Genomic DNA, 22,361 nt, shown 5'->3' with positions numbered 1-22,361 from the left:
GATGAAGTTTTACCATGATAGGGAGGACCTTGTGCTGAGTATTTGCAGTGGGTGGCAGGAGGAGTCTGAGGAGGATCTATGGCCACATCGAGCCAGCTAAAAAAATGCCAAGTTATTAAGGTGGAGCCTAGGGTTGCAGGCATATGACATGACAGTGCAGCACCATAGTGAGGTCAGCGATGTCAATGTAGATGGACTGTCAAGACAGGATATGGGTTAATGTGCTCCCAGACAGGGTCATGTCCCTCAAGCCACGTTTCCCATGGTCACCGAAAAGACTAGTTTGAGTCTTCAAAGGGGAGAGATGTGATGATGTGAGGTATTGCCAGATTGCCAGCTATGCCAGGAGAAGTAGGGCAGTGGATGTGTAACATATGCCAGCATAGTTAGCTGGAGTTTTTTAAAGAAGGATATGTCATTTGTATGTCGAACTGATTTGTACAGGTGCTTGTGTTGAAAATGTATTTGTAGAGCTGCTTGTGTTAAAAATAAAATGTACAAACAATGGGTTCTGCTGGACAGAAAAGAAATACATCTGTATGTCAGATTGTATTGTAACTGTTGAAATTAATATATTGTAACATAGGATACTGTAAGAGAATAGGTTAATCTCAGTCCAGCGAACTTTGAAAAATAGTCTGAAATTAAATTACCTGATTTAGGCCATAAAGATTGCATCTTACAGATTTGATTTCAGCCAGAGACAAAAATATCTATAAAAACTAGGAATAGGAATCCTACTGTATTGTCCTTATGGGTGAACTAATTGCTACCCTGGAAGGGTGAAAGTTTTGAAATGGTTTTATAGCTTCCAAATGCTATAACACATCTTAGCAAAGCTCTGTCTGTGTGTGCAGTAACACACATGTGCTAAATTCTGGTTTAGTTTCTAGTAAATGGGGGGAGAGTGTGGGAGCCAGTCAGATGACCAGATGTATGTGATGTTATTCTATAATCCAGCACTGAAATGATGATTTAATACTAGATAAGACAGACGTCTCAGAGCAGTCTGTTTTTGAAACTTGACAAAGAAAGACTCTTCACCTACATCATCTTGCCTTGCTCTAGTAAGTGAATTAAGAAATAGTAAATGTTTAGATCAGTCAGGAAAATATAGGAAGATTAGTTAAGTATTATTTTTTTCTGTATCTGTGTTAACCTTTCCATCTGTGTTATTTTTAATATTTCCTGTGATTGAAACTCTGGTGTATATTGTAAATAGATATTTAGTATTTTCATGTTATTTTATTTATTATTAAATATATTTAAACTTCTCATTGTGGCTGGTCTTTTAGAGAATATTTTAACCTTGGAAAGTGCTTATATTTATTTGGTGACACTGTGGCCACTGTTAAAAGCCTTGCTCATTGGTCAAACACTACCATTTGTATTAGTATTAATTTTACTCAGTATAATTGGGTATCCTTGCAAGAGCCTTAGAGTAGCTGGCTTTGAAGTATTTTGGTGGCAGTACCTAAGTTATAGTCTGGGCATAACTGCTACATGTGTACCAGCCTTTCCCAGGTGTGTGTGTTTGTGTGTGTGTGTGTGTGTGTGTGTGTGTGTGTGTGTGTGTGTGTGTGTGTGTGTGTGTGTGTGTGTGTGTGTAAATAAAATCTCAAAGAGTGAGTGTGTCAGCTAACTGGAGCAGGGTCACAGAGCATTGGTTTCACAGTGAGGGCAGTGGACGACTTGGCTTGGAGCACTTGGCTGAGGACTCAACTCTACAGCTGTGCCAGTGGGGAGTCTTACTGGGGGCCTGGATAGAGAGAGGGAAACCGAGTCCCTAGACTGAGCGTGCTTCCAGTGTGTTCCTAAGGGAAATTGTGTTTGGTACAGAAAGCTGCATCTGAAAATACTGAGTGTATCTATTTTTGTTCCAAGTGAATGTCCCTCACTGGTGTCAGTGTGAAGATCAAGGCTTCCTGTTTACTGGTCCAGAGGAGGGATGTCATATCACCATTTCCTGAACTCTAGTTAAATCTCTGGAGAGATACTAACAGTTATAGAAAGAGAAGGAGGAACTGCTAGATAACAGACACCCGAGTTAATCTTCCCTCAGACAAAATTTACTGATAGTAATTATTTTAAAGAACTCTACTTCATGTCACCAAAGTACAGAAGAACAACCATAATTCCGGAAATTATAAAATAAAGCATACCTTCGGACAAGCACTTAGGATTTAGGGGGCTGAGAATTAAATTTCTCAGTTTGATTATGTTTGTAATCCTGTATCACTAATTAGCAACTGAACTCAAAACCATCCAAAATAGTGCAGTCAGTAGTCAAAATTTCTGTGGATCACTCTTTTGGACAGACAGAGGCACACAATTTTTCAAATTATGTTGTATTATGGCCTTGATATCCCTTCTAGCAATATAGATAGTTGTGGCTAGTATAACTTTATGAAGCCACAGGGTAAAACCTTAATAAAATGCATAGTGAAATATATACAGAGAGATATAGGGCCAATTCCAAAAGACTTGCTCTCACTGATAGTGACCATTTACACTAAGAGCAGGTCTTTTGGAATTTTTTCACTGGTGTAAGCCTGTTTACGTTTAACAGCAAGTTTCTCAGAATCAGGACAGATTTAGACTGAGTGCAACTCTTTTGGAATGTGGACAGTTTTAATACACACAAGGCACAGTCTATAGGCCTCAATTTTACACCGCAAATCCAGTCAGTAGACATAATAAATGCAAATAAAAGTGTTATCAAAATGAGTTTTATTTTTAAAATGCTTTATAATGAATGGCACAGTCCGTTTTAATTGATTTTAGTTAGTAATACTATGAGTGCATGTATGTATGTATGTATATATATAATTGCTGTATTTCATTTTTTAGTGTAAAAAAGATAAAAGCACATAGAAGAGATGCAGATGTAGTAATATGGAAAGGGATAAATATATTATTCAATTAAGAAAATAATTCAATGTAAAACTTTATTCAGTCTTCTTGAGAGTATGTCTGTAATTGTATTCAAACCCATGCTGAAACACCTGTATAAATTAATGCATACATACATACGTACTTGTAAACAAACATTTTATATACAATATAAAATAAATGTGAAATTGTCCCTTCAAATCACACACATACCATTAGGCAGTAAAGTATTAAACACACTGCATTAATATAACAGCACCTCTTTACAAAGATAGCATGAACTTTCATTTTGAAAGGAATTAGAAATGTATCATAATAACATGATCATTTATTAAAAGGATGCACATTATATCCTTCCTGTTTTAAATTTCAGTTTCATCAAGCTTACCTCCTTTAAGATTACAGTGGGAGAGGAAAATGTGTTACAATGCAATGGTCATATGGTCACATCTGGCAAAACCAGCCACTGTATCTGCGTACATACGGATAAACATTCACTACCCACATGGTGTTATGTGATACATCGGTGAGATGTAATGGGATGAGGACATTTATTGTTACACATTGAGTACTATCACTTTCCAGGTTCATTCTGAGCTTTTTTGCAAGCTTAAAACATTTGAGTTGTAAGAATAACGTAGGCTCAACATTTCAGTTTTCCTTTTCCATATGACGTATTTCTATTAATTTGCTTGTTTGCTGCCTCTCATTCATCCTTCAGTTTCTGAGTTGATCTCACATGGTTTAAATCACATGATTTGGCTTCAGACCATGTGTATTGCTTATACTGGCCTCTTCTGCTTAAATCTATGCCCTGTCCTTATGTTCATTCATTAGGGCTGAGAGGCTATACACCAATCTGGACTAGGGCAACAGCAAACTAAAACTCAAGCTTTTGCATTTAGGCTATACAGCTATAGGCATAACTTTTCATTTTATAAGAACTAATCCAATGATACAAACTAGTAATTAGTAAATTTAACATGATTAGTTATTTGGAGTGTATGCCAAATCTAGAACTCTGTGTTTACACTTAAACAATTCTACTAAATTTACAATCCTTTGTTACCTTTTACTACCAAACTGCAGTATTTTCATTATTCCACTTGCACTGCAATAAAGTTTATTTCTCTTCATTAGAAGACAATCAAACAGCATTACCTTTACCTACATACAGCCATATTTAATTCTGTCTACTAATTACCCCTTCACTTGCTTTGTATATCCACATGACCCGCTCTGTAGCAGTTGATGAGTTCATCCTCATCCATACACATAGCAAATATGGTCACAAAACATCTTTCACTATGGTTTATGAGGCTTTAATGACACTAGGAGGGTGTTAGCTAGGCCAAAGTATGATCCTATAATCCCATGAGCTTAAAAAAAAAGTTTACTTTCAGAGGTCATTTTCCCCACACTCCCTCAACTAAATGGGCCAACTCCAATGTCACCATAGCTCAGCGAAAGTTATATTCTATTGGCAGATGTGTGTTCCATTTTGGAATGTTGGATTCATATCTGTGTGGAACATTTCATGTGTTCTGCTCTAGCCTATATCAAACAACCCTCATGACATCATTGTAGAATGTTAAACTGTGTTGTTCATTATCTGTCTTCCCTGAGTAAACAACTTAACTCAACTTTTCTGTAGTCTTTGGTATCCTTTCCCTAAGTTAAGCAAATCTGTCCCTTGAAAAGGCACTTCAGAAACATTTTCACTGAAAAGTGGCACTGCCCTCCTTCTGTCTGACCAGCAGATATGCAGCAACCTACCCTCCAGTGTGCCTGCTATAGGCTGTTTTCCTATGGTCAGCCATGAGCTTGTTTACATAGCTAACCATAACCGCTGCCTCAGTAGGTTCAGTGCAGTTTAGTCATGTACTATGTTTCTTACATGCTTTTGTAGTCTGTCTATCTTCCTCATGTCTACTTTCACAATAACACGTGTCACACCGTTGCTTGCAAGCTTATAATAGTAAAATATTCCTAAAGCTTGCTCCCACCTTACATACGTTTCTATCTCTCATCCATTAAGTATCATATTTGATACTATTTGTAAGAAGATTCCTCAGTAACTTCCTCCCTAATTTTCTCCCCAAAACTCTGCCTTACTCAGATCTTCTTAATTCAGCCTCCCATTGGTTAAGGTCATCAGATAAGACCCCTTTGTCAACTACTGTCCTAAATTAGAGAATGTTATGCCATCCAAAAATACATGCTTTATCAGCCCTCTTGTCCAGACTTTCTGAAACCAGTGGTGTATACACACTTGTTAATAAATAACAATAAATAATAATAATTAATACATACATAAATAAATAAATAATTAAATAACTTGCACATGTTACGAAACCTGCCGTCTGTATAGGAGCACCTCTGCATTAATATTTTTTATGTAGTAGTATTTCCTACCATGAGCATCCTATATTACATCCAAGTGCAACATTGCAATAAAGTCTCAAGAGTTATTATCACATACTATTATTGCATATAGGTGAAGTCTCCTGAGCATGAAGGGCAGTTGGTTATATGTATTACATGTCTGTCCTACCTGCTTAGGAAAGAAGTAAACACAAAGAGAGGCAAACCTGGTCATTCTTGCCTTCAGCAAAACATACAATTCACATATTCCATTAAGAGTTGCCACTGTCTAAAATAAATATATATATGAGTGCCCTTGAGATATAAAAATCTGAAGTTCATTCTTTCTGAAAGATGTTTTTTTCATTTTAGTTAGAAAATAAGACTGTTAGTATGAGATTGTTTCTTTAAACTAGCAGGGTAATTATTACTTTGTCATCTCTCCCCTGCCATAGCATCTCACCCTCAAAGTCTAACATCCCGTGCTTACGAGCTCTTAGTGCTATTCCAACTACTTTATCAGAGATGCGAACATAGTCCTCGAAAAGGTCACCGAATCTGATTCGCACCTTGCCGTCCTTTCCTTTCACTCCCATCTGCCGGATTATGAAACACATTTCTTCCATCTCTTTGTATACATGTTTATGAGCACGTTGTGCCCTCTCAGCTGTCATGCTCCCTTCTTTAGGCCTTCCGTATCCATCGTCCCCTTTCTGTAAACGAGTAGCCATGGCATAGTCATAGTCAAAGTCTTCGCTGAAAGGGTTTAGCTTCTGCTTCTCGATATGCTCATCTGCCCATTTCTGCCAGTTCTTCCTGATGTCATTCAGTGAGGCAATTTTCACCTAAAAACAAGTAGACAAATGGACAAAAATTATTGTGGTGATTCAGACATCTAAACTGACTGCATAATTTATATTTAGTGATCATATAGAGAAGATAAATATAATGTTCTGTTTCCATAAACGAGTGTAAAATCCAGCTCTAAAACAGACAGTGAATCTTACTATTAACTTCCCAGAACATGTTGTTACAAGTCCTTTAATGTTAAGTGAACAAACTGGTGTGTGAATCTGGTTGTTTGTACATAATACATGTGGTTTATGGGGCTGAGACCTTTTTTGCCTTGATTCTTAGCAGCTATTATCATTGCCTTTTACTGATATACATGTAAGTCTGTTAAAGAAAGATATGATAAGTTAGTGGGGGTTTTCAGAAGTTTCTTGGAAGTGAAAATGAAAGTTTTTCTTCTCTCTCCTTTTTTTTTTTGATTTTTCCCTTAGGCCTTATACTACACTTGTGATGACTCAAACCCTGGTAAGTGGAGTTTTCAATCTGAAGTTTCCACCATTGGTTGGATATGAACAGCCAGTGATTCATTCATTCATTAATATATTTATTTGTTATACTTTTAGCTGGAAACATCTATCTTGCAAAAGAAAAGCCCGTGATATCCAAATAGCAGAAAAGCCAGCAATGAAGGCATATAACTAAGCACACCATATATACAAAAAGGGTATGCATGGATTTGGTCGTACGGCCAATTGTCGAACACAACATGTCAAACTACAGAATGCCAGTTCGGCATAATTGCGAATGCAATTATGTCGAAATGCCAAACCCCCCCCCTTTTGACCCATGGTAGCGCTTGTTTAGGTGGTAGAGCAGTCGGAAATGTCAAATTTCGAATTTTATATGACATTCCGACCATTCGACATCTAAATCTTCAACATATAAGTTCGAAGAACAGCCTGTTCGACAATTGGCCATACGACCAAATCCATGTAAACCTACAAAACGTGCCATCACAAATGTGCAAGTGACATTATGTATATAAAAAATTAAAAATTCTGGTACTTTGGTATATTCACTTAATCTGAGGTAGAACTGTTTTGGCAGATGTATACATAAACAGAAGGTGTGTGTGTGTGTGTGTGTGTGTGTGTGTGTGTGTGTGTGTGTGTGTGTGTGTGTGTGTGTGTGTGTGTGTGTGTGTGTGTGTGTGTGAGTTGGGGGGTCTGTGGCTGCATACCGAATGGTGCAAAAATACTTTAGAAATGTCTCCGTACATATTGGATTTAGATGTGTTTTAGAAGTCGCTGTTTTGTGATTTTACTTTTCAGTGTTGTCATTAATTATTGTGTCATAGACTTGAGCTGCATCTCTGTTATATAATGTGCAACTAAATAACATGACTTGAAGTCTGGTTTAAACCAAATTTTGTGTGCAGCCTCCAAGCTCTCTGAAGTATTATGCCATCATCTGTCTGTACCTTTTGGGCCACACTTATGCATGGCTTGGGCTTTGGACGTCAAGGCACATCATTCAATTTTAAGTTAACAAATAACCACAGGGAAGAAGAATAAATAATACATGCAAACCTGATTTATGGAATAAAAGCAATCTAAGTTCATTCATCACATGACACAAATGATAAAAGCAATAAAACATGATGTTGTGAAATATTAGAACAATGACCAAATGTGGAATTATCATTTGCATATATAACCATTACTTTATGGAATTTATCAAGTATCTGTAGTAAAAATCTGGCTTTACATCTGTCTTTCTCAAAAATATAAAATAAAAAGTACCATGTGGGTAATAGATGATAAAATTAACAGATGGCTCTCATACAAAGATTTTTATATAAGGTAATGCCATCTGTTGCTTTTCTAAAATGGCACAATAAGGTCATATGTCCGACTTTTATTTCTTCTATATTGTGTTGTTATTAATTTTAACTTGTTAAAATGTATCTCTGTTTAATATGCCTCTCTTTATTGTTACTCAGTAGGACTATTACTTTATTCAGAATTGTATAAATATCACCTCAGGTCACCCCTGAAAATAGGCTTTAAGTCTAGTTGGACTAAATTAACAATGGAAAATAAATGCTCTGCAATGGTCTACCACCCTGTCCAGGATTAGTTCTATAACCTGTTCCCATTTCATTCCAAGAAACGCTCTGAGTTCTTCAAAGCTTGAACAGGATACAGCAGGTATTAGAAAATTAAATAATACCTTAATGTTGCTCTATATCAATATGTCTAGTATAAAAAATAAAGAAACATAATACATCGTACTAGGGTCACTGTTAACAAAACTGCTAGGGTGCAGTTGAGTAGTTTATGCAGTTTTAAGTAAGCAGTGGCTTCCTTTTTCTACTTTTGTCATTGTAAAGTATTTTGAATTTGCATTCCCATAGCAGATAAACCTAAAACTATACTGCACCATAGAATAGGCCTTCTGACACTGTTACTATGGCACTGCACCACACAGTAGGCCTTCTGGCACTGTTACTATGGCACTGCACCATAGATAGAGCTCAAGCTCTATCTGCTTAACAAAACTTGCCCCTGTCAGGACCCTACCTAACTCCTCCTTTTTTCTTTATATCTCACTCCCATTGCAATCCACTTGTATTAGTCCCAACCTTTTTTCTCTGTATGACCTACGGGTACTTATCCAGAAATTGTAATTTCTTAACAATGAATGAAAACCCATTTATAGCTACTGACTTTGCTATTTTTTTCTGAATTGCTGTTTGTATTTTTTTTCTCTCCACTTGTTTTTCTTCTTTTTTTTTTTTACCTGTATTGAAATAGTATTATTCTTGTATTGTTAAATCTCCACATGCTGTAAATTGTTTTTAACCGGAGCTTTTCTCCTCGGGTCTCCACTGAAAATGGGCTACTAACCCAGATGGACGAAACCAGTTAACAAACATCAATAAATAAAATAATAAAATAATTCTGACACAATTTCCATGGCACTGCATCATACAATAGGCCTTCTGACACCATTACAATGGCACTACACCATACAGCAGGCCTTCTGATACTGTTACCATGACACTGCACCAAGCAGTAGGCCTTCTGACACCCTTTCCAAGGCACTGCATCATACAATATGCCTTCTGATACCATTTCCATGGCACTGCATCATGAAGCTTACAGCAATGAGTATGAATGCAAAAAGAATATTAAAGTTCATCAGCTCTGTTCACTGTACTAGGTCACCCCAATCTTCTTTGCTAGTGAGCTGTTACCCTTTTCATATACTCTGCTCTCTGTGCATTCCTTTTATTTGTTTGTCCTGTTCTGTCCTTAAAATTTACTTAAGGAGACTGCTCATATCATTTCTAGCAGGATCGTTTTTCTGCAGTTCCACCTCCTTCTTAGTAAAGTGGGACTTCCCTACATTTCCTTTACCTTTCTCACCGGTAACCAATTCCCGAGTGACTGCATCCATAATGAATGTTCTTCCTCATTTATACCCATAGACTGCGTATAGCCACTGTTGCCTGGCCTTTGAATAATGGGTTGGCTGTCTCCTTAGCAGCCATTAGATGCCTTTTTGTAACTTATTTTAGTAATTTTTTTCCTAGCACCATCTGTACAATGTGCACAAGACACGTCCATAAAAGTATAGTTCTAGATAACTGCACAAACCATTGGTACCATAGTAAGGAAAACATTACCCATCAAAGATACAGTTAATCAGACAACTCAACATCAAAATCCACAAGTTAGAAGAAAACCCATACACGCTTTATTCTTGTCTGCAACATCTATAATCAAAAGCAGATATTAAATGTACCCCTAAATAAGCAAAATGCATAAGAAATTCATACTCATTGCAGTCTGAGATCTAATTTCTATTTCAGACAGCTTAAAAAAATCAAATCAATAAAAAGTTATCCATTTACATAAGAGGAGGTTTTACCCCCCACGCCGTACTTATGTATGCCAATCTCATGGTCGCACGACCATAACAAAAGTGAAATCACCACTGAACTGTTATAATTGACTAATTACAGGTCAACCACTAACTGTAATCTTAACAAGTTTTAGAACCCAGTTAACCAGTCAGCAATCTATGTAACTGGCAAACCCAAAGAATACTATCTGAAACGAGCCACATGGTGTTTACAATGTGACATATGACGTTTACGTTGTGAGTCTAGCCAATCGGCTGTGCTAATCAGTAATTCATCAGGCTCCTGACAGCTTGCAGATATATTAGCTGGACTTTGCAAACGTATTTAATATGGATCTATCATGTACTCTTTTCTATTAGACATGATTGATTTACTTTTTTTAGTGAACCCAAAGTATTCAAAATACTCACAACAGCAGTATTTCCTCTGAATTCTCAATGTTGTGCTCTTCTCTCACCCTCCTCTAAATTGGTCTACTCCTGGCTCTTACACTAATTTCCGTCTTGTTGCTACAGCTCTCACTACCTTTACCCCCTTACACCTTCTCACAAAAATATCGGACCTTTCCTAAATTCTGTATTTTCACATCTCTATCGTCTCTTCATCTAATGTAAATAATTATATGGGTTTCATGTTAAATTTCTCAACTGCTAACAGAAAACTTTGCACACTGTCAATTCACAGCATTATTGTTTGTATTCAAGTGTATTCAGTTCTACATTTCTCTTTTTAATGTTGTAAAGTTCATGCAAAGTTATTATTTTTTGTTAAACCACTATGTTAAATTTCTTTTACTTTTTGTGGAGCTATTTTCACTGTCCTCCGCTGAAAAAGGGCACCAGCTCAGTTGGACATTCCCGGTCAACAAATGTCAAATATATAAATAAGTAAATTATATGGCTATGGTTACTAGGGACCTTTGCTTCCATTATGTGAACAGCATGGAAACCACAGTGTTAAATGGTTCGGAATCACTGAGGAGTTCTGTAGGCTTTCTCGTTAGACAAATTTTTGTAAATGCACCTTTAATCTGAATGCAGTGACAAATATTTCAGGTACTGTACTAGTGCATAGGCAGCTTCCATATTAGATGTGAGCACCTCCAGCAGAGATCTGATCGAGAGGTAGTAGGACTAGTTAGGGCTGAATTACATCAGGTAAGGTAGTAGGACTAGTTAGGGCTGAATTACATAAGGTAAGGTAGTAGGACTAGTTAGGGCTGAAGAACATCAGGTAAGGTAGTAGGACTAGCTAGGGCTGAAGAACATTAGGTAAGGTAGTAAGACTAGTTAGGGATCAGGAACATCAGGTATCCACTGACTATCTTTATATACTGGCTTGTGAGGAGCTTTTCCATAAAGCTAGTATTCTTTTAATTAAAGACTAATTGTGTAGGAACAAATGCAACAAAATTTAGTATGGAATCAGAATTTAAATTGTTGTCTGGTACAATGTAATTGTGTGCCATCATCAATGGAAAAAAAATATGTAGACAGTCCCAGGTGAAGATCTGGTCCCTCTACTTTCTGTGATGCCAGGATTAGGAGCTACAATGTCTTCTGCACCAGTATCTGTCCATTAAAAAGGGCAGATACCCATTCAGAAAGGGGAACTACATGAGAATTGAACCCATATAGCAATGTCTAATAGTAAGGGAGCTTATACCAGTTCTGTAATGTGGCAAGAGCTAATAGTAAGGGAATGTATACCAGTTCAGTCATGAGGCAAGATGTAATGGTAATGGAGCTTATACCAGTTCAGCAGTGGCAGGTGATGGTGAAAGGTTGCTGTGGTTACATATACTGTCTAGAAAAAGTGATTAATGAGAAAGCGGAGGTAATGAATACATTCAGAAATATCTTTGTAGAAGAAAAGAGAAATTTCCTTTCAAAATATGTTTTGTATGACACACTGTTTCAGTTTTTTAATGTTTCACTTTTTAACTTTCCTTATCGAGTGCCTTAAGTTGCCTTAATGCTCATTAACTGACTCTCATTTGTTTGTCACAGATCTGCAACATAATTGTGGAGAATGCCACTTCTGTCATAAGAAATGTGGAGTCACAGTGATTGGTCCATGTGGTTATGTAAGCCCTGTGGTATAAAGGAGACTTTTAGGCATGGTCCTCTGTAAGCATTGTCCCTTTACAGAGCTAGTTACCCCCCTCATTCCATTAAGCTTCTTTTCTTTGCCCCACCACTCAGCTTTCTCATTCTATCCTGCTGGCAAAGGTCACAAAAGCAGAATACATTTGTTGTGAAAACACCACAGACAGCCACAAAAATATACATTTTTTCAGTATTTTCATCTTTGTCTCTTACCACGTAACTGTGACACATTTGAAATGTGACAGGTCATTAACCTTTGAAATAGTACTACTCCTTACAAATTTTTCATTATTGCATAAGCCTCCCTTGTACTGTTGTGATTCCAAGCTCTTGCAGAATATGTCTCCTGCTCAGAAATGAGGTAAGAGCATCATAGGTTCTTAGGTTCACAAGTATGTATTAAGCTAATAACCACTAAGGCCTTTTTAAGCCTAGCCATGCATCCCAAATCTCTGACAAGTTCTGCTACCCTTGATAAGTGTAAGCAGAGGCCTGGGAGACGAACAATTTACACACTGCCTGTGTCCATTAGAGACAGAGGTGCCAAACCAGGGATGGATTTCTGGTTTCCCATCCAATTGTCCAAGTTACACTTGAATTGGGTTAGGGAGGAACTCTGCTTCACATGGATGGGGAGCCTGTTCCATAGATAAGGTAGTCTCTGTGATACATACCTATCTCTCCAGCAGGTCCTATTTATATCACAGGCAAGGTTTAAGTCTTTAGAATGGGCAATTCTGGTGCTGTTTGTTTTGTAGATATGCAGGAGGTCTATCAAAGATGGGTCTGACAATGCCCTGTATGCCACACATAGATGTCCCCTCAACAGCCTGTAGGAGACAGAATACAGGGATAGGTCCTTGAGGTGCTCTTCATAAGACATGTTACTTATGCGCTGTATTCTTTTATTCAGGAACCATTGTTAATGTCCCAGTTGTTGGATATGCCTGGTTAGGTAGATAACAAAGGGGTCACTGTACTCAATAATAGGTCTGATGAATGCTGAATACAGTGGAACAATGACTTCCTCCTTGGACTTAGTTGCCATATTTTTGATTATAAGTTCCACAACATATAATGATTTCCTGACTACTACACATCCCAAAGCCACTGATATCTACACTGAACATAACTTTCTCACCACCAAAGAAAGAGAAGATTAACGTTCTTTTACGCAGCATTTCAAATACAGGACTTTGTGTCCCCTAAATAACTGTGCTCCCTCAGTTTCTGACTGCACCTTGCTGTGGCACCTTGGAGTCCAAAGGCATTTATTTCATACAAGTAAGCAAGCACTTGTGTGCCTCTGAGTTTTATTCTGTGTGTTTTGAATTCACCATTCTAGTTTGGACCATCCTTGCTAACTCAGGTGGTAATAGCTCTATACATTTCGTAAACAAGCTCACTCAGAATAGTGATGTGTCCCTACCAGGTATACTATAGACATAGCCCATATCTCTGTTGCTTTTCTGTTAAGCTCTGTATTCTTCTTGTCCTGGTGGTTAAGCAGTTGGATGTCAACATTTAATGAAATCAGTGCACAATAATAATTATTTGGACTTGGGTTTTTTAAGAAAAAGTATTACAGTGCTTGAACAGAGCTGCTGGTGATGAGGAACAGTATAGTATACTTCAAGTCTTGTGTTTTCAAGCTATGCCAGATAAAGCAAGCACTGTATATCTTTCGCTCTGGGATAGTCTGCTAACAAACTGAGGTATGTCAGGGCAATTAGGTATGTCAAAATACGTCCAGTCTTGTAATGCATCTGACAAGTCCTTATTATGGGCTGTGTTACAAACTTTCCAGAAAGATGAAATACTTCACAGGTTCATAGATATATACTAGGCTAATGACCAACAGGGCCTTTATAAACCTTTATCACTTGGAACTAAATGCGAATAAGCTCAGAAGGAGAAACATGCTAATAAACAATAATACGACCTTTTATTGTGAACAAATAGCACTCAACAACTTTGTGACATAAACGACAATACTAAAAGGATAAAAATAAATCAGGCAAATAACTGCTCTAGCTCTTTCATCCACCAGTATGTGGATTTCTTCAGGATCAATTAATCAATTAACTGAACCAATTTATATCTTTTTTGACGTCAAACTTCACTCCAGAAACAATTTGTATAATTCTGTATAATAAATAAATAATAAATACATATTCCTCAATCCAACCTTAAAAATCGACTAAATAATCTACTAAATAATTAATACTAAAAATATGCTTTGTGTATTCTTTCCAAATGTAACTTCCTTTACGTGAAATATTTGTTTATAAAACACTGGGGATGTACATAAATATATGTAATACAAATCATATAATACAATACAACAATGTCTGAACGTTTATTTTAAAACCATAAAAAATTCTTATATAGAAACTTTATAAAAATCTTTATGTAAAGCCATTGCAAAAATATATTGTAAAAATATGCTGTAAAAATATATAATACCTACAATACCATGGGAATATATAATATTATGACAATAAGTTAATGTAAAACCTAACTAAACTCTTTTCGTAAATACGACTCAATAGTTCGTATATAAATTCTTAAATACTTAAATAATTAAATAAATAAGTAAATGAATAATAATATAAATTAATACATAAACAGTTCAATAATTCGTAATGGAATAAAATACCTATGCAAATGTGGATAATTCATGTAGTATTTCGTCTCCATAAATAATTATACAATCCTGGGAAAACCAAATGTAAGCCACACAAAACCAGGAAAAAACTCCAAGACCGTCAGTGAAGACAATAATTCGATAAAAAAGCAAATCCTTTATTCGGTTGTTAGGTGATAAAAATCCAAAGGTCAGCAGAATGAGAAACAGCAATATCAGACAAGCGCTTTCGCTTGGGTAATACCAAGCTTTATCAAGTCAAAAACTTGACTTTTGACTTGATAAAGCTTGGTATTACCCAAGCGAAAGCGCTTGTCTGATATTGCTGTTTCTCATTCTGCTGACCTTTGGATTTTTATCACCTAACAACCGAATAAAGAATTTGCTTTTTTATCGAATTATACAATCCTACTTGTGTCTTATTGATTACTAAAATATATCCTGCTAACTAATATAAACTGTGAAAATATTTCTCTGCTAAGCCTTACTGATTATTGTACCATTTTCAATATGGGTTTTATACTTATATATTCATTTAATCCTGGTGAGGTGGACGCATCAGTCAATATTTGCCATTTTACCTCTCTTTCAGACAGTAATAACTTCAGGTTACCTCCTCTTGTGTTTATTTGTACTTTTTCAATAATGGCAAATTTAAAATCGTGGTTGCAGTCAGTGGCTTCTATATGCCTGAACAAAGCATTTTTGCAATCTTTTTTCTTTATTGCATATAAATGCTCATATATCCTTCTCTTAAATGCTCATTCAGTCTTACCTATATAAAAACTCCTACATGTCTGACATATAGCCATGTATATAATAAGCTTGGTATTGCAATTCCCTCTTTTGAATGTTATTCTAGTCCTATTAATGTTCTCAAGAATGAAACTCTCCTCCTCAGATATGTACTGACAATATCTACAGCAACCACACTTTTAGTACCAATAGCTTTGCTTCTACTACCTTCATTTTCATTATTTCTTCCAAATATGTGCTTCAAGTTGGTTCCCATCTTGTACACAAATATAGGTGCATCTCCCACTAAATCCCTTACAGTCTCATCTACTGTTAGCATATTCCAATACCTTCTTAATATCTGTTTGATTAAAGTAACCTGAGGGCTATATTCCAATATACAAGCTCTTTTTCACCTTTCACCTTTATCACTTGGTAACATGGGTTCATAGGTATATATTAGGTAATGACCACCAGGGCCTTTATAAACCTTTATCACTTGGTAACATGGGTTCATAGGTATATATTAGGTAAAGACCACTAGGGCCTTTATAAACCTTTATCACTTGGTAACATGGGTTCATAGGTATATATTAGGTAATAACCACCAGGGCCTTTATAAACCTTTATCACTTGGTAACATGGGTTCATAGGTATATATTAGGCTAATGACCACCAGGGTCTTTATAAACCTTTATCACTTGGTAACATCGGTTCAAAGGTATATATTAGGTAATGACCACCAGGGCCTTTATAAACCTTTATCACTTGATAACATGGGTTCATAGGTATATATTAGGTAAAGACCACCAGGGCCTTTATAAACCTTTATCACTTGGTAACATGGGTTCATAGGTATATATTAGGCTAATGACCACCAGGGTCTTTATAAACCTTTATCATTTGGTAACATCGGTTCAAAGGTATATATTAGGTAATGACCACCAGGGCCTTTATAAACCTTTATCACTTGGTAACATTGGTTCATAGGGATATATTAGGCTAATGACCACCAGGGCCTTTATAAACCTTTATCACCTGGTAACATCGGTCCATAGGTATATATTAGGTAATGACCACCAGGGCCTTTATAAACCTTCATCACTTGGTAACATCGGTTCATGGGTATATTAGGCTAATGACCACCAGGCCCTTTATAAACGTTTATCACTTGGTAACATGGGTTCATAGGTATATATTAGGCTAATGACCACCAGGGCCTTTATAAACCTTTATCACTTGGTAACATTGGTTCATAGGTATATATTAGGTAATGACCACCAGGGCTTTTATAAACCTTTATCACTTGGTAACATGGGTTCAGTGGTATATATTAGGTAATGACCACCAGGGTCTTTATAAACCTTTATCACTTGGTAACATCGGTTCATAGGTATATATTAGGTAATGACCACCAGGGCTTTTATAAACCTTTATCACTTGGTAACATTGGTTCATAGGTATATATTAGGCTAATGACCACCATGGCCTTTATAAACCTTTATCACTTGGTAACATCGGTCCATAGGTATATATTAGGCTAATGACCACCAGGGCCTTTATAAACCTTTATCACTTGGTAACATCGGTTCATAGGTATATATTAGGTTAATGACCACCAGGGCCTTTATAAACCTTTATCACTTGGTAATATCTGTTCATAGATATATACTAGGCTAATGACCACCAGGGGCTTTATAAACCCAATTATATCCCTATGTATCATGGGCATTTGTTAGGAGGGGATATGTTAGTTAGGAAGTTTCTAGAGATTATGTGCAGGGGTAGTTAATTTAGACAATACTGTCTACCTCTGTCTACCAGAGATATAGGGGCCAGACCCTGGCATAATTTCCAGTTTCCCATCCATGGCCTATTAGAAATGTGCCACTATAACTGTCTGATCTACAACTATGAAAATGTAAATTGTGATTGCTAGATGAAAGCAGAAAGAATCAAAGCTCGCTATAAAACCATCAAACCCCATTTTTCATGGAGAATTCACCCCCACACACACACAAACACACAATACACTCTACACTTGCCACCCCTCTGCTACTTATATATGCTAACTCCAAGGCTGCTGTACCTTAGAGGAAGGAGGACATGTGAGAAGTGCCACAACCTTGCAATTACTCTATGTCCCCTACATCTCTACCTTCAGTCTCACTTTCCCAAACAAGGACATCATAGCTCTTGGAATTGCCACAGAAATCTGACTGGATTAGATGAACCAGAAAACGAGAGGCCCATAAACTTTATACCATTTGTAAGGAGGCTCAAAGGGGAACGGGAAAGACACTGATGACCTTCTTGGAAAGCAGTGGCTGGCACTGGTATACGGCCAGCTTGGGCATATCATGCTGGACTGGACCTAACAGCATGTAACCATGCAACTAGACCCAGATGATAGAATATACATCTTGTAGTTTGATTTTTAACAGATTTCTTTATTTTGTGCTGAATGAGAGCATGTAAAGTGAAGTTAGAAGCTGGGAGTGCAATAGCAAAGAGTTGGAAACAGGCTTTGAACTGGTAACAGATAGGCAGAAAGGAAGGATAGTGTTAAAACCACTCGATAATGACAATATTGATAAACAATGGACATGTCCAGTCTGGGTTAGAAGCAGTGCTGCTTTGGTACTGCATGCCTGATAAGTGTCCTAGGGCAGAAGTAAAACTGGCCAGTTAATAAATGACACTGTAATGGAAGTTTTAGTTCACAATATGATACGTGCTAATGGATAAACTGGGCAGATGGTGGGAATGTTGGAAAATATGGAAGCTGGGGTTCATTGCCATAAAATAGCATACCATGTAGTTGAAAGCAAAGAACCAAAAAAGGTGCATCATTTGGTAGGGTAAAGTTGACAGTACCATGGAAGAGAAATGCCTGGAAGTACTTGTGATCATGGTTAGGAACAGATGTGTTCATGTGGAAAAAGTCAGGTGTAGCCTAAAAATGTTCTGGGATGCAAAGCAAGGACAATATCCTCCAAGACAGGTCAGGTAAAATCTATAATTACAGGCTACTGTTAGGACATTTCTGGTGACCTTATCCAATGAAAAGTTTTATATTGTTAACCAGGGTGCAACTAAGGGTGAAAAGGGTAATTAAGGGTCTGCAAGGTAACATAGACAGTCTGAACAAAGTGAGTACAAAGAACATGGAGGAAAGGTACACTGAAGGAATCCTTATATTTGTGAAAGGAATGGTGAAATTAAAATATACAGATAATTTTACAGTAAAACAGGTTTCAAATGGGTAGCAGGACCCGGGAAAGCTCAGAAGGGAGTTCAATGGAAAAGTGCTAATGAACAAGTGTAAAACTTTAATAAATGGCATGGCTGCCTATAAGAGGGTAACTGTTATCAAAGTAAGATAGAACTGACGAAGGAAAAATGTGAAACAGGAAGCAAAGCAAATAGACATTTAAAATGCAAGTCAAGCAAGTAACATCTTTGAGGTGAAAAAAGGTAGAAACACAAAGCAAATCGAAAGAGTATGGCTCATACTCTCAAGCCTTTTGACTGCACTTCTGCATGATTGCTGTAATTAATGAATTCACAGTAAGTACTGCACATTTAAGATAAAGTATTTGCTAAACATGGTTTCATATGTGTATAAAGTAATTTTATAAAGAGGAGGAGAAAATACAGTCTTCAGAAATATAGGCTGCCTTGTAAACCATTAAATAAACACATTTCACTAAAAGAGTTGTATATCTAACCAGACTGTTGCTTCCTGTTAGTATTCTACAGGATATTCCTGATTTCGTAACGTGTCATACATAAAAAAATATGATATCTGACTCTAGAAAAAAAAAAGTGCTGTGGCTTAAACTCACTATAAGATGATACATAAAATCTACATTTGTACAACAGTCTTCCTTAATTTTGATGTATAAAAAACTCCTTACAATAATACAAAGTCCTCAAGAATTTTATGTTTCATGAAGAAACGCCTGCTGCTCCTATAGCCCTAGTGACCCTTCACATTTACATACGTATACATCGTCCCTCATATGGTACTTTATCAATCTGTATTTTTTTTTTCATAAATGCAAACAATAATAGCAGTACAAGCTGCCTGTATGTGTGTGTGTATGTATACTTGTATGTATATTTGTATGTCTGTAAGTAGGTAGGTATGTGTATATGCATGTATATCAATAGCCAACTACCAGGGGGCAACCTAGTTTATTAAAATTAGCAGAACAGGCTATTATGCCATCATCTGTTGATGAGTATCTGGTTACAGTAAACTCTCAGTTAACCGGCACCCATGGGGATTGGTATATGCCGGATAACTGCAGTTTCTAGTTGCTTGAGAGTTACTATTAAAAATAGGCCTGACTAGTACTGTACCCTAAACTATTTGCTTGATTTGACTTGTTCTCAGGTTGGGGACAGAGGGAATTTATTCCCATCTTCCTTTTTAAAACTCTAAAGCTCTAAAAACGTAAGGTATGCGGGGGGGGGGGGTGCAACAAGTGAAGATTGCACTGTATTTCTTCGATTTTTTTTTTTTTTGACAGTTGCGTGAGTTCCAGTTAACTGAGAGTTATGGTTTGGTTTAAATTGTAAAACGGATGTGTCATTTATGTGTCTTGTTTGCTTCACACTCTACATGTATGCGATTTATATGGGTTTGTTTGGTTTACATTGTGGAGCAGATGTCATAATAAAACTACAAAAGCTTTAGAAATACTGATGACAGAATTGTGCTGAATGTTAACATACATCGGCCCAGTTTAGACCCCTGGAAACCCATTAAGAAACTGTATAGGTCTACTATGACTGATGAACAAATGAGATTTCTGTGGTTTCCTGTGCCTTCAGGCAGCTTCCAGTCAGAAGCAGACCTGATGTGTCATCTCAACAGCTCCTTATACTTTTTCTCCTTGTCTGGATCCAGACACCGTGGTATTCTTCGATCATAGGGCGTACCATGGACATTGACAGTAAATCGATTGTTTTACATGTAAAGAAATAGGAATAAGTATTGTCAGTTTCAGGGAAAAAACACTACATGTCTTTTATACAACACCAGTTTTCAGTAAAAGGCTTTTTTGACTATGGTTCCTATTCTTAAAAAAAACGTTTTTTTTTTATCAAAACTGCTGTTGTTTAAAAATATATTCTGAGGTCATTAAGGTCATAGTTTCATTACTGAGACACTGAAGTAGAAATGCTGGCATTTCATGTCAGGCTATAAACTGGGTTTGAACTTTCTGAGCAGATGTAAGCTCTAGTCAGGCCAAGTCTATGACGTTCGACATGAATATTTTTATAAGGCTTGAGCTAGTACCGTGGCATCCTGTTCACCGTGACTGTAAAGATATATTTTAACTTCAACAGTCATACTAGAACCTGTCTCTGTGTGTTCAGGCTTGCCCTGAGTAATAAAAAGTTGCATGTCTTCATCATTTTAGTAAAATAAAAACAGTGTATTCAGAAACTTTTTATTTCTGGGCACTACACTGTTGGCTATTTGCTAACACTCTGTAATGCCCTGGTTTATTGAAAGAAATAGAAATCAAATGGCAGAAACATTTGTTTCTATGAATATTTCCAGGCAGTGTTTCATGTTTGGGGGACAATATGTTCTGTGCTATTTTAAAGTAGCTTTTCTGAGTACTTAACTTCTCTAGCTCAATTGGTGCTGTGTATTTTCCAAATGAACTTATATTTATGTGGGAGATAAAACTGTGAGACTCATGCATTTGGGCAGTTAAAAATTTGTGAAGCTTACCCTGGGGCGTATGCGGTCCTTTACTTTATTTGTTAATAAAGCTAAGGAATCCCTTTTAAAATCATCTTCGTTGGAGGTTTTCTTTTTCCTTTCTTCCTCAGCATCACTAATTGAAATCTCTTCCCCGATTCCGCTGTCCTCCGTGTCCAGGCTGCTGCTTCTTGAGCTAAGCATCTTTTTAGCTTCCCTTTCAGGTGGAGTCCATGACTGCAGGAGCTTGGGAACCAGCAGTCTATTGATCTGGTGTCCAGCTGTTATTGTGTTGTCATTAAGATTAACTGTTGCAGAATTGTTTGTATTCTGGTCACATTTAGTCTTTCTAGTTGGGATCTGAATCAAATCATTGCAGAGGTTTTTTTCATTGATTTGACTGGTACTTGAAGTGCAGTTTCCTTTTGCTTTGGTCTCTATCACAGAGTCGGGAACCCAGCCTGTAGGTGCAGCCTGTTGCCTCAGAGAATGTTCATTTGCCCATTGCTGCCAGTTTTTGGTCAAGTTGCCCACCGCTGTGGCACACTTTGGCTTCTTCACAACTCTGCCACAGGGCTTATGGTCTTCTGCCGCACTACTCATTTCTAGTGTTGAAAGGAATCTGAAAGGGCTGAGTCCTTCACACGCTACAGTTAGTGCTGGTATTACAAAGTGCATCTGTCTTTAAGCTCCTTAAATAGAGCCATACTCCGGATGTGTTGTCACTGAGTTATGCGTGGTATCGGCATTACTCAGAGATCACACTTCACACTCTTTGATGTCAGCATACCCTGCAGTCTTTGCAGTCTTCCCAAGTGGAGATGTGTTTTTCCATCACAATGGCAGGTGCATTATTTCTGCCATACAAACAAGGTATTAATTCCAAGAGGCATCTTTCTCTATTCATATCAATTAATAACCTAAACAAATCTCTCCCTTATGTTAGCTATATCCCGCAAGGCCCATTCACTGCCACCATCTCTCATTGTTGAGATCTATGACTGCCTAAGTGTGAATTCAGCTAGTTATATATGCTTTGTTTTTAAATAACAGCACCACAATGTGGGATCCAGAGGCAAAACAAATGGCAGGAAAGCCCACTGTAAATAAATGCTTATTTTTCCCTTTGAGTCTTTAGCAAGTCTTTATAAAATGTGTTTACATGAT

General features: G+C 37.0%; 1 protein-coding gene across 1 annotated transcript; it reads right to left on the bottom strand.

Annotated features, from left to right (window-relative positions):
* Nucleotides 1–2,729: 2,729 nt before the first annotated feature.
* Nucleotides 2,730–21,843, bottom strand: LOC122817222 (actin-binding Rho-activating protein-like). Its single transcript, XM_044090441.1, has 2 exons — nucleotides 21,225–21,843; nucleotides 2,730–6,101 (listed from the first exon to the last, which is right to left on the bottom strand). Exons 1-2 carry the CDS (start codon nucleotides 21,795–21,797, stop codon nucleotides 5,664–5,666), a joined length of 1,011 nt encoding a protein of 336 aa, XP_043946376.1. The 5' UTR covers nucleotides 21,798–21,843; the 3' UTR covers nucleotides 2,730–5,663.
* Nucleotides 21,844–22,361: the final 518 nt, after the last annotated feature.

Source organism: Protopterus annectens, chromosome 12.part0 (genome assembly GCF_019279795.1).
Source record: "Protopterus annectens isolate FY-2018-M chromosome 12.part0, PAN1.0, whole genome shotgun sequence".
Taxonomy (NCBI): Eukaryota; Metazoa; Chordata; order Ceratodontiformes; family Protopteridae; genus Protopterus; species Protopterus annectens.
This window is presented reverse-complemented; position numbering and strand designations above follow the sequence as displayed.